At 43.6% G+C, this 17,574-nt stretch overlaps 3 protein-coding genes across 3 annotated transcripts; all 3 read right to left on the bottom strand.

The window, feature by feature from the left end:
- Positions 1-1,421: 1,421 nt before the first annotated feature.
- On the bottom strand, positions 1,422-6,096 carry LOC118508101. The gene is made up of 7 exons (XM_036047584.1): positions 5,358-6,096; positions 5,130-5,286; positions 4,897-5,062; positions 3,018-3,151; positions 2,418-2,948; positions 2,177-2,352; positions 1,422-2,102 (listed from the first exon to the last, which is right to left on the bottom strand). The coding sequence occupies exons 1-7, from the start codon at positions 5,564-5,566 to the stop codon at positions 1,877-1,879; spliced, it is 1,599 nt and encodes a 532-aa protein (XP_035903477.1). The 5' UTR covers positions 5,567-6,096; the 3' UTR covers positions 1,422-1,876.
- LOC118508102 (probable small nuclear ribonucleoprotein E) lies at positions 3,261-3,910 on the bottom strand. The gene is made up of 2 exons (XM_036047585.1): positions 3,676-3,910; positions 3,261-3,562 (listed from the first exon to the last, which is right to left on the bottom strand). The coding sequence occupies exons 1-2, from the start codon at positions 3,809-3,811 to the stop codon at positions 3,426-3,428; spliced, it is 273 nt and encodes a 90-aa protein (XP_035903478.1). The 5' UTR covers positions 3,812-3,910; the 3' UTR covers positions 3,261-3,425.
- A 5,306-nt stretch (positions 6,097-11,402) lies between the features above and the next one.
- Positions 11,403-13,627, bottom strand: LOC118503040. The gene is made up of 3 exons (XM_036035874.1): positions 13,161-13,627; positions 12,828-12,958; positions 11,403-11,703 (listed from the first exon to the last, which is right to left on the bottom strand). Exons 1-3 carry the CDS (start codon positions 13,303-13,305, stop codon positions 11,557-11,559), a joined length of 423 nt encoding a protein of 140 aa, XP_035891767.1. The 5' UTR covers positions 13,306-13,627; the 3' UTR covers positions 11,403-11,556.
- Positions 13,628-17,574: the final 3,947 nt, after the last annotated feature.

Below are 17,574 nucleotides of genomic sequence, written 5' to 3'. Positions count from 1 at the left end.
TAGATGCCAAATACCATTAGCAACTAAGTCCATATCACAGGTACATGAAATTAAACTGTCGAATTTGAAACAACATCGTATTTGCAAGCCCGTCCAGATGATGATTGATGTGTATTTTGAACCGGGAGCGTCCTAGGACGAGCTTCCTCGACCTTCGAAAGGTCATCAACAACAAACTAACGATTGATGTCGATGAATCTTGTGGCCTAAACTGTACGGGATCGAACTGTACGAGATCTGTCTGTGGTGTATCAGTGTGTAGATTGGCGTGGCAATCAGAAGGCCATCGGACTAAATCAGACACTTCTATAAAAAAGCAACAATTTAATAGACATGGAAATGGAAATCATCGCCTCATGTAAAGTTTCTATTCTTGGCCTGCTCAAGGTTGACCACGTCAGTCAGACATGGTTAGGACGTCAATGCTTTTACCAAAAACTATCTAACTAAACCTAAATCAAAAACTAAAGTAACTCAGCCTGATTCATCCAACGAGCTAGCTGTGCTCCTCCACCCCAACTGCCGAACGGGTCAGTGGTTAGTCAAGATATTTGGTGGCCTCGAGCGGAATGGCAGTTGAGTACCCTCTAATTGTTATATTAGAGGGAAGCAACAGGATTTCCCCTGCCGACGAAACCAATGGAAAATGTGTTGGACCGCTTGAGATGCACAAATTCTTATTAATCCAATCGATCTTGTTTTTCAATTGTTACACGTAAAAATCTCTCACAATTATTCTAGCTCTTACCGCCTGCCGCAATATGTAATAGAATTGTTCGGATTTCTTCTTCTTCTTTCTTGACCTGCTCCTATGGAGCTCGTCTAAGAGACAAGGTCTGGTGTCCAATCCGGTTCCAGGAGACTCGGTCCATAGCTGCACTTCCCCACCCAGGCTGCATCCGATCTCCCTCAGGTCTGACTCCACTTGGTCCAGCCAACGAGCTCGCTGTGGTTCTCTACGCCTCGTGCCAAACGGGTCGCTAGCGAGAGGCCATTTCATCCGGCCGTATCTGTGTGCGATATATGACGCATTTCGTGCGTTGTAGGAGTCTTCTGGATCTCAGGAGTTTGTGGAGCCCATAGTAGGCACAATTCCCCTGAACAATGCGCCTTCGGATTTTACTGCTTACGTTGTTGTCCGAAGTTACGACCGTCCCAAGGTAGGGAACTTCTCTGCTACCTCGGAATCGTTCGATCTACCTAACCTATTATTGTCGGATTTCGTTTCAACCTAGCAAGGATTTATCCCAATCCTTACTAATAGTGAGTCAATTGTGGACACTGTGACTCCCAAAACACGACTTCCGAATTGCTAAAAAAATTTAATGCCTCCTTCTAATGCCCAATTGAGGAATGAATGGTATTTATCTGAAAGTTTAAACTGTAGTTGCTTTGCAGGTGCAATTTAATCAAAAGAATAATTCAAACTTATAATATCATTGTGTTTATTTAGACTTCTAAATTCTTCTAAGAGACTAACGGCCTCTTTAAGGTCATGCCTGTCATTTCTGGCTTACTGAACTTAAAGATACCACGTAGTTGGATAGTCAGTCAGTCCTCTCACTACGCGGTAATAGTCCGTATGGAATTTGAACCCTGATCCTGCCGTACGAAGACCGACGCCGTTGTCGAATTTACGAACCTGTGCGATGTGAATCAACCAAGAAAGAAGGCCCAAACTCTTCTCTCTTCTATCAATCAATTATTCCATTAATCCAATACTATTCTATAAATGTTAACCTAATGCATTATGAGCTACCATTGACGATACAAGAACCAGAAAACCTCAACCCTTTAAATATGTACGGATGTAATACTTACAATGCAATCGTAAAAATAGTTATGTTTGCTTATTGTAATTCCCGCTACCACCCTTCTACGGATATCGATCATGTTTCAGCTTATTGCCGGTCGGAGCGGTGGTAGGAGCCAGTGTAAACACCTCGTAATCAATGATGGAAAAGTTGTAATCACCAAACAAGTGCCCAAACGTTGCATTAGGACCATCGTACGAGTGCGGAAAGTTTGAGTACGATTCGATATTAGCATTGCAGTTGTTTGAAATTAGCAGATCGGCTCCAGCTCCAAAAATTGGCCCACAGCTGAAATGATCGAAAACATGGGAACTGACTGTTAGAATTGGTCCAAATGTAGCAGAATTTTGTTTCAAACTTACTCCGGATGGTAGCAAATCGCATACGGCTTCTTCACGATATCGAACTTCGTCGGTGGCTCGTTGTTGTAGTTCAGTGCAAACAGGAAAGCCTTCTCCGAATGCAAATACCCGCCTTTCCTGTTGGTTTTCGCAAACGCTACATCCGTGAAGCCACCGCTGATGGCGCCGTTCGAGCTCTGGTTTTGAATAAAGAATTCATTTATCACTTTTGTACATTTGCGCCATTATTTTAGCCACCTACCAGCGCAATGATAAACAGTGGAGCCACACCATCACAATGCCGATGAAAGGCGGACGCGGCAAATCCATTCGTCGACGCTCGGTACACCATGCGCCAGGTTTGCTTGGCAGCTCCGTACCACCCGTTCAGGGTGCCTTGGAAATGGATTTTATCATTTTTCAGTATAGCTGACCCATGGAACAGATTCAGCATCAGGCGAGGCTGCAGTCGTTTATCGTTCTCGGTCAGTGGTCCGGCCGGTACGGGTGCTGCTGATGCTGCAGCAGTAGGCAGCTTGTTGGAATGCAGCGCCGCTCTACGATATCGTTCGAGCGAAAGTTCTATCGGTACGGCACCGGTCGGTTCCACCTCTTCCGCAAACACTTGGCTATCGATGAGGAATAACCGGACGTGTGAAATTACCGGGGCCAGATATTGGCAAACGCGCTGCCTTTCTTCCTCCGTCCAGTGAGCAGTGGGCTGAGTAACTCCGGCCTGGTTCTTCGCCCAAGCCAACACACATCGCCACACGTCTTCCTCCTCAAGTCCGAGCTGTAAAAAGGAGAAAGCGAATCTGTGTTACTATGGTGATGGAAAAATGAATACCAACCGTTTACTCACATTGTCATAGGAAATTACTTGTATCAGTCCTTCCTTGGTCAGATTGAGGAACGCATTGGTTTTCACGCACTCGGAAGCATTCTCCGCGATGTAGGTGATACATTTCTCCAAGAACGATGCAGCACACTTGGCACCTGGAACGAAGGAGTACAAGGACATTTGCCCGTCCCGGTTTTGATTATCATCGCTCGTGAGAACCGTTTTTTCCCGAACACTACACAGCACAACACAACACACGGTGAGTTTCGTTCCGTAGATGCAAGTTCGCCTCTACAAGCGTTTTATTCGTCTTCAATCCAGCTGTATCCTGACGTTTTATCGAATGAGCGCCCCAGCGAACGTGGCACCTATCCGCTAGCTTAAATTAAAGGGTTATTTACTGCCAAACACAATTCAATTCTACACCGGCTAGTTCTGCACGTTCTGGATGAGTGTTATGTTGTCGCCTTTCAGCATAATGCGGCCAAGCTGACGTCGGGTCTGTTTTTTTATATTGAATTCCTCCGCCTCATCCAGCACCAGATTCATGTACTCGTCGAAACCAACTGAAAGCAACGATTTGGGAAACATTTGATTATCATCACGGGCTCTTGTGTTGACAAACCTCAAGCAAGGTTAGGGTGCCGAGACCGCGCCATTCCCGGCGTTTTGTGCTTACCGATGTGTCCTTCTATTCGCAGATGCGTGTTTTCGTACAGCCACACTTGTACGCGGGAACGGTTCTGTAGGTAGCGGAAGATCAGGTTGATGGGTTGTACCATCACCTTTTGCACCTTGGAGCCTTTGAACGACATTTTTAAGCTATTTTACAGCGCGGAGAAAATACACAACTTTGTTTGCTTCGTCTTGGACGCCAAGATGTGCATTGATACACCGCCAGGTTCGGGTGCTACATCGCTGCCTGACAGCGTGCGTCACAAACGTCAGATTTCGGACAAGATGGCGTCCAATAAGCTTTGCCAGACCTTGTGTACCACAGCTTCTCACTGCTCGCGAGCGGATTTCTCACTATGATTATGATTTTCGAGTAGATTTTTCTCACCATTCGCGCAGTGAGGCGCACACAAAACGTGGTTGAATATCGTTTTTCGTATTGCGCATGGACTTCAGATAGATAATTTATCATTTTAAATGATAACGTATTTTATCTTACAATGAATTAATTCCATAAATAGGTTAAGAATTATAAAATTATAAATTCTTCTTCTTATTATAAGCACCTTCGGCCTTTGCCACGTCTTTTACCATGTTTTGCAAAGCTATGGTATTACCATTTTTTGGATAGTAATCGTCCTCAAAGCCTGATTCCTATTATTCAGCTAGGGAAAACATTTAAAAAAAATCTCATCTAGAGTATATTTTCTAGGTATCAACATAACAGGTATAGGTCGTTTCCGACAAAATATGTGGTGGTTAATTGATTATGGGAGTGGTTGAATGGCTGAAACCGAAGCAGAGCCGATCTTTTACACAGCACTATCGATTATCAAATCCTATTCAAACCGTCTCCCCAAACACAGGTGTAACCACCCAACAATGATCATAACATCCAATGGTGAAAATCAAAAATGGCAAGTAGGATCATTCAAAATTGTAGTGCCGTAATATCTAGGAAATTAACAGGCAAACCTCCAGTTTACACGTCACTTGGTGTGGACGAGATTTGATTTGACGACCAACCGTGTGGATGAAGCGTGCATTTTCAACTAAACTTGTTATGAGACGATTTGTCTCTACCATCTGTCTCTAGCTGTTAGCATTTTCCAAAATCATAAATCATGGGAAGCTTGTCAAATACTGTAACATGAGCATCTCAACATTTGATTATTTTATGTAAGGATAGCAAAAAAGCGCATTATATCAAAGTTCCAAAACTTACCACAAGCTTTCTCCTTAATCTCCATAACAGCTGTTAAAAATGTACACGCATTCGCAACAGACATCGTTTTACTGACGTGATCCTCACAAGCGATCTTCAGCTCCTCAACACCCATATCCTGTGCTAGCGTCATCATTTCGAACACCTTTGAGTCTTGCAGCATAATCTGTTAAATAAAAAAAGTTAGACATTTCAATCATGATAATTTCGTAAGTTTCAACTTTCTGCCTTACCTTTGCAGTGTAAACATAAAGTATAAACTGTCGAAAGATGTCTGGCTCAATGTGTGGCAAGCGGATGGGCGTTGGAGTGCCGGGAGCAGACGTGGACACAGTACAACCAGGAATGCGACAGATTTCGCCTCGTTTTGTGTTTTGAAATGATTTACATCTGTGACAAGTAGATCATTATTTGGTTAGCTTAAAAATCCTTTAACAACGTTCAATCCAATCCATCCTTACCGTGCCATTAGGATAATCCGATGCGCATACACACGTTCTTCGCTGGATCCGAGCACAAACACGATGTCGGAAGTGTCCTGATCTTCCGACAGTTTCTGTAGATCATCCAGAAGCTGGGGCAGCCCGGCCAGGACCTTGTCGCAGATCACGGACTGCGCACGACTTCCCATCGTCTCGGAGTCACTATGATAACTGATTTCGTATTTCATTCAAAATGCTTTAAACGACGTATTATTCCGCCGATCCCAAGTAGCAATAGATAACGACGAAACAAAATTCCAGTACAAACGTTAACAAACTTTAACTTAAACTCTGAAGGGAAATTTCTATGCGAGTTTGTAGGCAAAATGTAAACAAACAACTCTTTCCGCACTCGAGCACCTGAACGCACGCACACCGTTGCAACGAAGTTATGCTTCCAAAAGGAAAAAGCTACGCTGGTAGTGGTGTCTCGATCTGTTTCTCTAACACCAATCAATTCGCCTGCAAGAAACGATCGCAAGCTTAATTGCTCTTCGAAACCACAATGCCACGGCACTCTGAAAACGATCCTATGCTCGGTAATCTCCTGCTTTTTTGGATGACGTTTAATTATGCTGGAAACAGTGCAGATTCTTCACCACAGGAAAAATTAAAACACTATGTTTACAACGTCTCTTGAGCATACAGCCACACGCTGCACACGCTCCGATGTTGATGCGTAACCGAACCGGATCGCACTATGGGGTTATAGCCGGTAAAATGAAGAGCTTCTTTTTCTTCGCCAGAGATGATTCTTGCCCATTCCGTTCTCGACAGGTTCCCTTAACCTGTGCGTGGTTCTTTCTTCTTTTATGTTTTGGCTCAGCATGCACTATAGCTGCCATTCGGAGTGATTGCTGGTCAGAAAAGAGTTTCATTTTTAATTTCAATAGCTGGTAAAGTATAACAAGCTATTACATGAATTTTAAAATAAATTTTGAAACTATATCACGTTTGTTTCTTGATACATGTCTATTTTATTTTATTTAAATAAAATTTTAATTGATATAAGCAGTATGGTATGAAATGATATATAAGTACCGAAAATGTTTGAGCATTGAAGTTCTTCGATTGCCACACATCAACACCATCAGGTCAGGTTGAGCCTATCGCACCTTCTCTATCCTTGTGGATGGTCTAAAAAGGCTTACAAGACCAAATATCCTTTTTAACAACTTTATTCCAAGATTTGGACAAAGTCCATGCCTTAGAATTGTATGGCGATCAATGTACTGCACGGAGTGAAGAAGTTTCCCCTAGGCTGTAGTATGACCGGTCTCAACAACTATGCTGTTATCGATGTTGACTTTAAACTCACGATAGGTTACGATTTGGACGACATCAAAGGTGCGATCACCTCAGCGTGAATCAGTGTTTATCATAAGTACTGGTGGTGCCACTATCAATTTGGTTTACGGCCAAGGATTTAAGCCGCTAGCTCGATACTTTGGTAAACTTCTGCTACATACAAAAGCCTTAAACCAATTTTATCTATGACATCAGTGTATGCTGCATGTATCTGGATTGAGCTATACAAGATGCTCCCTGAAGTTCTCTTGTGCCAGATCGAAGAGGAGCCCATGTGACACGCATAAGTTTTCGGTGGTAGTTTAGCGTCCTAAGAGTTTTCCATCCAGCTTCATCGAACATGTCACATTGTTCATTGTTATTTCTACAAGCCTAGCAAGCTTATTATCGGGATTCCTAAAGTGCTCATGAGTAAGTCATATAGTTAAGGCTGCTTATATAAGTAAGGCTGCTTTGCCATACTCTCAAATATTTTTCCACAAAATGAAGATCTGTTCAGTGGTTGACTTTTCGTTCGCGTGCTTATTTTCTCAAACATTAAAGCGGTATATATGTATCAGGTTTGTCTATTTCATTGATCATTTCTCATTGGCTAAAATTCGAGAGTAGTCAAATTAGACCCTTATTCCTATTAATGAATAATTGAAGCTATTTTTTTTTTCAAATACAAAACGTTTCATACGAGTATATTGATACAGCGTTATGGCCAGAACTCGGGGTGGCCGGTGGTAGATGCGACAATGGCGCCGGTCTTCACACGGCAGGACTGGGGTTCAAGTCTCATCTGCTCCGTTATCCCATAGTGGTGTGGACTGACGATCTAACTTTGCGGTAACAATAAATCTAGTAAGCCAAAAACGGCAGGCATGGCCTAAAAGGTCGTTAGGCCCAGAGAGAACAATGAGAAGATAGTCGAAATTCAGATAAGGTGTCAAATCCCATTCGAATTTCGAATTGACTTTTCAAAAACAGGTAAACAGTTAAAGGAATATGTAAGTTTATCGTGTTGAAGTGCTGTAATGCTATTCCGAAGAGACTTTCCAACGCTTTCGTTAACTCTCGAATCTTGAAACATTTATACCGCCTATAAGTTAAAAGTTTGTTTTTAGCCTTTCTTCCTTTAGTTCGATAGGCTTAACGTATTTTTCAAACAATCCATACGCTAAACAATCAAGAACTCATCGTTTGACGTTTGTAATAGCATCCAAAAAATAGTTCTACTTTCTACATTTGCTATCCTCTCTCAACTGAATAGATCCAATCATACCTCACTTCAACGTGGATGAGGCTGTTTTCCGACAGTCCGACTTTTATTGTTGCTATGAAAATATCATTTCCGCTTCGAGTGTGTTTGTGGGGGAAGCGTTTTCACACTACGGAACACATACCTTTGCTGAAGTTCAAGCGGAAGCGGTTTGCGATTGATTGGTATCAATTCTTTGAATCAACAATACTCATCAACACAGCGCCGTGTGCCGGTAAGATGCAGCATGCATTTGATTTGGGGCAAAACCCAAAACACGGACGGGCCAATACGATTTTTCGATTGTCTACCTCAACTCAAGTGCTGAGCAGAAATTTAGTTACCCCAAGCCTAAACCTCTAACTGTGGGTTATTTGAATCAACTTCGAGCTGTGACGTGTCAGGGGAAAAGTAAATTAATTTCGATTTCTCAATGACACTTGATTTTAGTCACAGCTAGCTGACGCCTCTGCTGACGACTCTGATGATGCTGATGATTGGGGGAATGGTAAGCATGAATCATATCACCCTGATGATAAATGTTAACAGAAAAAAACCCTTCTGGATCTGCACAGTATTTGTACATTTCTCATAATTTACTAATAAAAATTTTAGAAATTATTGTCAATTCACTATAATTTGCCATGTGGATGGTCGATATACCCATACAAACCTTCATGAATAAGTGATACAAGAAAGAAGGGCACGTGGTTATCTTCCGTTTGTCCAACGCAAACACTTCAGCCCAGGGATGATTTATTTTTCAACTGCTATTTTCACAGCACTTATCGCGCCTTTCTGTTTGCCCGATTGCTATTCGGATGCATATTTTCCTCTCCATTTGATGAAGATGAAATCACGGCAACGGCACAACCCCATCCACTCATTCAATTCCTATCGTCGTATTTTAGGACACTCTCTTACCATACACACACACACAAGTTGTCAGTCGATATGGAGGGGTTTTCCCTTACGAAAGAGCCGATATGTTTGTCAAGCGAAGGACAAAATGGAAACTAGTCGATGATGTTTCGCTACGTGCTATGTTGCGCCCTCGTAGAGTGGTTGATGTTTTTCCGCTAAATGTAAAAATCCATTTAAATTTGTAATCTCTTCCGCTTCGTTTGCACCCCCCAATCGTTGTGTGTTTTTTTTTCTTGAACAGCTCGCGTCAATGTCCGCCGTCGGGAGAGAGACCGCGGGCGTCAACCATTGACAGTGACGCACCGGTGTCAATGTCGTAGGATTTACTAATAAAACAAGAAATAAATTGTATGCAAAACAGATTCCACGGCATGCCAGCTGACTTCGGTTGCGAGAGAGAGAATAGTAAGTGCGTGTTGCCATTCCGCACTGTGCCTTCCATAGTCGCGAATTGATTACTTACGGGCAACAGCCTCATCGCAACGAACGTAGGTAGCTAGCCCCTTTACGGTGGTGGTTTGTCCCACCTTGGTCTTGGTGTTGTAATAAATGAAAAAAAGGGAAGCTTCGGGAGAAAATACAACATAAACATCATCTCATAACAGTCAATTTCACTTTACTTTAACGAGCAGCACAAACAAAACGGGATGGATTATACGTTGGCGGAAAGGCTGGCAGGAGGTTCAGGACAGAATATGGAAACGGTTGCAAAAGTAGACACGATAATTGAGTTTCGGGGACGTTTTCGCAAGTGGCTAGGGCGGTGCGATAGGGCGTTTGTTTGTCTTTACAAAAACGCTCTCTCGCCACCGCATTGTTAAAAAGGGAACACAAACTTCAGCAACGTGGATTGAAGAAAACCCCCTTTTACTGGCTGGTTGATTGTGAATGTTTCCGAAAAGCTTTTACTTTTTACTCTAAGCAGAATAAATTATAAACCAGCTTCTAAAAGAATTTTAAGATTTTAAGTTTTAATTATTACTTAGAAATCCTTCATACTTACTTATTTGCTTCCATTGTAATAGCTATTCGCGATCCTGGCCTGTTGCAGAAGTCCTTCGAATTGCTCACGGTCTGGAACCTTTGCTTGCCAAATCAAATATCAAGGCCTTTTTGGCGGACCCATCCACGTGGACACTCCAACAGGCCTAAAAGAACATGACGGGTCAGATTGTTCGGTGCTGTTCTCATGACGTGACCAGCACTCTGGAGCCTGACCAGTCTAAGCCACTGTATACTAAAAGTATTTTGATACAGATGAACAATTTGAACAATTTGGAATAGGTTGGGGCGGTCCGGTGGCCAAGGCGATAACGGCACCGGTCTTCACACGGCAGGACCGGGGTTCAAATCCCATTCAGACCGTCTCCCCGTACGTATGGCTGATGGTATGGTATTACATATTCTTCTAGCGTATAGTAGCATAAACTGGGCAAGGCCACTTGTAAGATTGAAGTATCTGCTCCATCATACAAGTTGTATCCAGTTTAGGCAGAGTCCGCTTGAAATTGTAGTCCACTTTCGATTCGATTCACTGATGCCTGTATCATCAGCATAAGTCAAAATCTAGCTTGTTTTAAAGCTGATGGTATCCGAAGTTCCACCTCCAAGTGTCCGGATGTCAACCCCGGTCCTGCCGTGTGAAGACCCTGTATATAATTATTATTGTTCAAACAACATATCTAATACATAACAATACATCTTAAAGCTAACCCTAAAGAAAGGACAAGGAAAGAAAAAGAGACAACACGACATGATAGCCAAATAGATGCTGACAGTTGCTAGATGCTACTTGTGCTCTAATTAGAGACCATTTTGATCGTAACTCGCAAGCCTAGTTGGGATACGAAAAAGAGATATCACACGCAGGTGATGGCAAGGGAACTAAGAGATAGAGGAGAGAGGATAGAGGTGTAAGATCTCTCTTTACGTATTCGTATTCAGAGACAGTACAATCCCTTCAAACAAAAAGGATCACATATAATAAACGTAAAACGACTAATGAGACCCAACATACGATTAGCTTTGCCAAGAGTGAAATTCCGAATGACGTATCATTAATCGTAAGTTCCGTAAGATCGTAAGTTACGAATCCAGCTAGACACTAAGATCCTTGAAGCAGGATAGAGCCATGCTGTATCTATGAAGCATCTGTTCTATGAAGCATTGAAATCGATGAAGAGATGGTAGGAACGACGTTGCTTCGATGCAGTCTTCTTCGAGATTTGCAGCATGTCCAAGATATCAGACAATTTGTTCTTTATAGCCGGGAACAAGTCGATCTTGGAGGCGGAATCGATTCAACACCTTTATCCCCTTGCAACTACTTCACTCTAGCTTATCTCGCCTGAGTAAAAGAAAATAGTAAATTAGTTCACACAAAATTATGCATACCCATCATCACGACATTGGTGACAAGCAGGTGGCGATCATTCGATGGGCGCTGTTCCTCATTATGACATCATTGGACCGCTACGGCCTTCATTCATCGCCTCATGGTTCGCATCTCTTTGTTGTAATAATTTTACACCCAACGCCCAACGCATACATAATGTGAGTGATGTAAGAGATTTTTGGTTTTATTCCTTATGCACTAGCTTAGTCTCTACAATACCAACAGTTAACTTAATACAGCAAAACAGCTCTGCCCAATCCTACCGGGTAGCGGTGCATTATGGCGTACGCATTAAGGGAGGCGCGTTTCTAGCTCACATCCGGTTTGATGGCGTTCGATCGAAACCCGTACACCGTTCGCTGGAGCCGTAAGCTGGTAATGTTGAACAGCTTCAGCCGGATGTAGAAGTTTTTCGGATTGAAGTCCAGGACCACCTCGTGGAAGTACGTTAGCACCTGCAAGATGTAGACCGGAGTAGTGATTAGTGATGGATCCATAAGAATGATATAACAATGTTTGATTTCAAAAGATGCCTTTCGCACGATGCCTCAAGGCCTAGCCCACGAAAAAAAAGTACGCATTGTTCAACCGAAAGTCGATCGGCAAATATTTTCATATCATTCCACATTCATAACTTCACCCTTGCGCACCAAACTCATAAATTTGATCTAATTAGTCGATTCGGTTTTGCGGTTCGGGCTGTGAGACAATTCGAACGCCATAGTCTCCCGCTCAAATGGTCCAATTAAAGCTGCGATCACTAAACAACTCGATCGCCTTGGTGCCCGCCGTTAAGATGCTCCGTTTCATTCTGTTTCCACGCCAACCATCCTACCACGTGCACTCTTTCCATTCTGCTGACCCCGGGGCTAAGGTCAATGTGCAACCGTTACTACAAACTGCTCGGTCCCGTTCGGCGGTAGCGTTACGGCGGCATCGTAGCAAAACAATTTCATACCGTTGTAGTAGCCGCCTCCGAAATGGAAGGCTCCTCAACGTCTTGGTTTGTTTTCACTTTCGCTTGACTAGCCTATCTTGACAGCGGTTTTTGAAATAGAAATGACGCACCGTAAGCTATTCGCACCGTCGGCGCGGCATACCTAAGTGGCCGTGTAGCCGGTAATGGTCACACGTAAAACTATTTTTGGGAGCGTCGCGGGACTAACGATTACATGAACGTGCTTCAGCAGAAGGTGGAGATCTGTTTGGCAACAAACCGTACCAGCCAACACTCCCAGCACCGGCACACACTCACCAAAGTGGAGTCGGAGTCGTCTACATTCATCACATCACACAAAACGGACGGACCTGAGGACCGCTCACCGTGCTAGTGGGTCTTGCGTGAGCAAATCTGTCCACAGACCGGTACAGAGTGCAAACATTTGTGGAATGCGAACCCACAATGAAATCTCTCTAGAGAGGCCACGACCACGGCATATCCACACTCGCGACTCCGGTTTTGCCCAGCCGGCCCGGAGCCACCGGAGCAGTAGGGCATCTCCGAGCAGCACAACGCGAGAAGGCCATTAATTTCACTTTTTTATCACCACATTATTACGTGCTGGCAAGACGCGTTTACCTTAGATGAGTTGAACTGTGTAAACGTAATACTTTCACCGTCCGCTGCAGTGAACTTCTCCACGACGGTAACGTTTTGCGGCTCGACGAACGGGCCCACCGTTTTGTGCAGCACCTTCAGGATTTCGTCACCTGCATCCGGGCGGAAGTGGCAGAGATCCCAGCGCACCAGCCAATTGGCCAATCATAGAAGTACAGAAGAAATCGGATTGTAACTTCGATTAGTTTGATACGGCGGGCATAACCGAACGCGCGCATTTTGCAGCCGTCCGGCCGTTATGTCACTGCACTGTACGACACACATCGCGCCGTACGGAAATGGCAACACACGCACCTTCCTTGCGGTTGCCTAGCCCGTGGCCAATCCAAAAGCCCTCCTCATCGTAATCGATTTCATAATCACTCAGCTCCGTCCTGGCCACCTGAAGATAGGCCAGCGCACAGCACGCACCAACCACTAGCAGCAGCTTATCGTGCATGGTGGATATTTCGAGCGATGTCGTGTCACTTAACTGTTGCACGGCCACACTCGTGTCACGAGATTCACACGCGTACGGATTCGACCACAAAAGCACACACTTCCAATCACACTGAGATGAGCTGCGCGTTTCACTTTTTCCCCGAGATGCGTCCGATGGCACTCACGGCGTGCGACTGTCGGCCCGTCGGAGTGGTCCCGTCCGGTTAACGTCCAACGTGCACGCGCCTTGTCCTGCACGCGAGCTCACACATAAGCCGCCCCAACCGTCAATCGTACTACGTCGGCGGCGGCGTCAAATTCCCGCACCAACAGTTCGCGAGCAGGTTCGTGCCTTTGCCCACCGGTCAAGTCTTTCGTTCCGCCGCAGCTCTATAGCGATCTCCTTCCTACCTACAGTATCTCTGCAGATACCGCGTCGCCAGATGTGATCATGGATCAGCGAAAAGACATCGCGCGACCCTTGATCGATCGATCGTTTGCGCTAACGCACTTGGTAAACAGACTCGGTATACTCACACACACACACACAATCGCTTTTTCACACAAACACCCATGCGCATGTTTTGATTGCCCCACGCACCACCCGCAACCAAACTGAAAGCCACACATTCGTTTTAAAACCCTCCCTAGGACGGGCCGTTTGTTTATGCTAGTGCTGATGATGGAACCGTCTAATGGAGGGAGAGTCACTTTATGGCCCATCGCCCGCCCCAGCGCAGACTTGCTGACATTGAGGATGATAATTTGCCTATCGGTGGTTTATATCGATACGAAAAATATTTAAATTCCGCTGACAAATTCCTGACGCATTAGTCGGCAAAGCTGGTTTTTACAGGGTCGCGCACAGGAAGTAACGCACCACAGCTGGCCAGTATTGTTTGCTAATCAGCGCGCTGTAGTTGTTTGTTAATAACGGAACGGATTGATGCTATTAACGAATTATAAACGATGCTAAGTGCAATATTATCGGTTGCTCATGTGATAGGTGATGATTTCAATTAGAAATGAGACGGTAAGGCGCAATGTCTGCAACGTCCAGACTTTGAGTGATTGTTATAAACCACGGAACAAATTGTCACCAATGAAGGAATATGCGCTTTAAATTTATATTGCTTACCTCTTGATACCATCCCGTAAACAATTACATCAATAAGCATCATGCAGCATCATCATCTTTAACTACAAGTACTCGTGTACACTGATGGACATAATAATAAGACCACTTGATTTTTTTAAATTGAAGTTCTTCTTTACTTAACGATCTGCGGTGTTATGTCGACCAGCTAATGGCTTACTAGACTTATTTATACCACGTAGTTGATAAGTCTTTTCTTACTACGGGGGAAAGGTTCGGTTGGAATTTCATCCTCGGTCTAGCGGTAAGAAGGTAAACGTCTATATCGCCTTGGCCACCGAATCGCCCTTAAAACTGAAGTTATGATGTTAAAACTGAAGTTATGTTGCTAATTCGCTAAATTTTATGATAATCTGTAATTAAACATCATGAAAAATTATAATAACCTAGCCAAAATACTTCAGGAAATAGTTCCAAATGAATATTTTTTATTTACATGGCTGTTGCTTGCGCAATATGTAGCAATTGATATTAAATTATTATTATTTATCTCTTTCCTGAGAAATTGAAAAAAACAGGTTTCAAGAAAAATATTCGGAAAATATAATATTCTTAAGACTAAAGTTCCTAACACTCGACAAATTATGACTTTACAAGAAGGAGGGATCATCTATAGAGCCGTCAAACTCTGTCTGAAGCTAGGATGCTTCAGAAATATTGAATAGACTGATCCTCAATCGCTCGAGTTGAAGTATTGTGACATCTTCTACACTATGTCATCATTCTGCTGTATTTTGATGAGTCTAGTTCAAATAATAAGCATCGTGTCACAGATGAGCTCGGGAACATTTTTCGCTCGATCACTCCCCAAGTGTCCTTGGACCCGTAGCATCTCAGGAGATAGTGCGTTCATATGAATGATGTCGCACTGGGCGCACTTCGCTTGTATATGTGGTGATGAATAACCGGCTGAATGTACCAATGTTCGAATGATGGCGATGATAGAGGGGCTTGGTTGGCGTAGGCTAAATATCCTGAATCCTGATGCAGAACACGATGCACCGTTTGCAATAACGTGTTACAACGGTTTATAACTGCTGACAATGTAGTGAAGATGAAGGCAAAACTCTCGCTCACGATACAGATCCTCGCTAACAACTGGATTGAAAGTTCAGTCTGAGCTCATTCGGGATAAGGTGCCCTGTTCAAGGCTTGGAAAAGGAAATGTATTTAAACCATTGAAAATTTTATTCTCTTTCTAACTCAGTTCCAAGCAACACGGCTGGGCCGTTCTAATTGAATCAAAACTAATAGCATCTAGTACGGTAAAAAGTGTAGGAGAAGTAGTGTCACACACTGCACGCACTATAATCTTATTAATTTGTCCATCACTGTATGAAACGTCCAAAACATTCCAAAAAATACTATAAAATATCTCTTCAAAAGCTTAAAGAAAAGCGAAGCGAAAGTAGCAGCCCACAAACATTCAAACCATTAACCACAGGTCGCAGAGAACAGGTTGATGGGAAAACTCGTTTTAACATCTGCCTTCAGCTGTTCAGGTCTACTGTTTCGTTTATGGTGCATGCTACGATAATAATGATAAAAAAATGCGCCTGGGAATATGCTATACTCTGTGGTGATTGCATCATCACTAATTCGTTGCGGAAACGTACGAATGAGGTAATGCGAAATTTCACTTTCCATCAAAGCCGGTATCACACACATTATACCGATTGGTGAGCCTGGCGTGGATATCTCTCTCTCTCTCTCTCTCTTCTATATCGATCATAATTATCCATAAGCTCGCGATAGGAATAAACACAGTTTCCCGATCGCGACAAGGTGATCGTCGGAGGAACCTTTCATATCGCAAAGCGACAGGGACAGGGACGCACAGTACGCTGTGGGTCAATTCCCTAGCAAGGTTACACTGGTACTGGAGATATATGTACAATGCTTGGAGCGCCTACAACAACCAGATTGCACCACCGTGGCCTAGGTATTCAGAATAGATGTTTACACAGCGGATTGCTAAAGCAAACTGAAGTCACCTTCGATCATCCAGCATTCAGAGATCACTGGCGCGTTTGGGTTGTGTGAGAATATCTTGAAGCTTTTCTCGGCCGTACTAATCATTAATGTCCATTGACCAATTAATGCTTACTTAATATGTTTAGTTAATGCAAACCGCACTCAATATCTGCTGATCGATGACAGTAATGCCCACATGCCGAACCATCAGCCGAACCATCTTAACGCAGCTGGTTTGCCGATACGATTGCAAAAGATGGAATTCCAAAACAACGGCACCGGTACGGACACACCCAAACATGCGTACGAAAGTAAGTGTACGGATCGGTTATAAGACGATGTAAACAGTACCCCGGGAACCGACCCATACCCATGGGCCGGTATGGGCAAAAAGGCGATACGAATCGTTTCTGTGCATGTGTTTTCGTCACAGTTCGATACCGGTTTTTCTCACGCCAAAAAATCCAATGTCCAATATACGCCGTAAGCAAACAGCGCTCACTGCTTGGATGGAGGAAGGTGACTTCATGTCAACCTGAACGGCACCGGAATGCTGTCCACTTTTTGTAGTTGTTGTTTAACCGAATTCTTTTGTTATCTTCGCACAACAGTATTGCAATAGGTGCTTTATTGATGGATGCTGCCATCGAATGCCATTGTGCTATTGGGAGTGATCTGAGTGATGAATATACTGATGTTTTACTTTTAGGACTTCAATTTTACATTTTACTACTCACAATCAGCCCGTTGATAATCGATACGGGAGATAGCGTAGACGGAAGCTTTCGGGTTTTTGGTGAAGGAAGCTAAGAAAGTGGGCAGGAAAAACCTGTTTGTAATTTAGTTATTATCGGCTACCAGGCTGATGGCTGCCGGCAGAAAACCAAGCGCTGTAAATAATGCAAACGTTTTTCCTAGCGAACCCCGGCGGCATAAACCGAGGCGGAGGCCCTTCCCTTGTTATGTAGGTATCTGGTTGAAGTTAGAGAAAAACATATGAGACACAAATGTTTATGAGTATTCGATGTTTTAAATTATTGTTGCTCCATTTTTTTTAGCTTGGATCTAGTGTTACGAAAATTTAAAACGTCCAATTGCTTCATTACGACCTCGCACTTTCACTTGTGGGCGTGGGACTGCTCCGAATTATGACAAAAG

The sequence above is a fragment of the Anopheles stephensi genome, chromosome 2 (assembly GCF_013141755.1).
Source record: "Anopheles stephensi strain Indian chromosome 2, UCI_ANSTEP_V1.0, whole genome shotgun sequence".
In the NCBI taxonomy this organism is placed as follows: Eukaryota; Metazoa; Arthropoda; class Insecta; order Diptera; family Culicidae; genus Anopheles; species Anopheles stephensi.
Note: the sequence above shows the minus strand (reverse complement) of the source record. Positions and strands in the feature narration are given on the sequence as shown.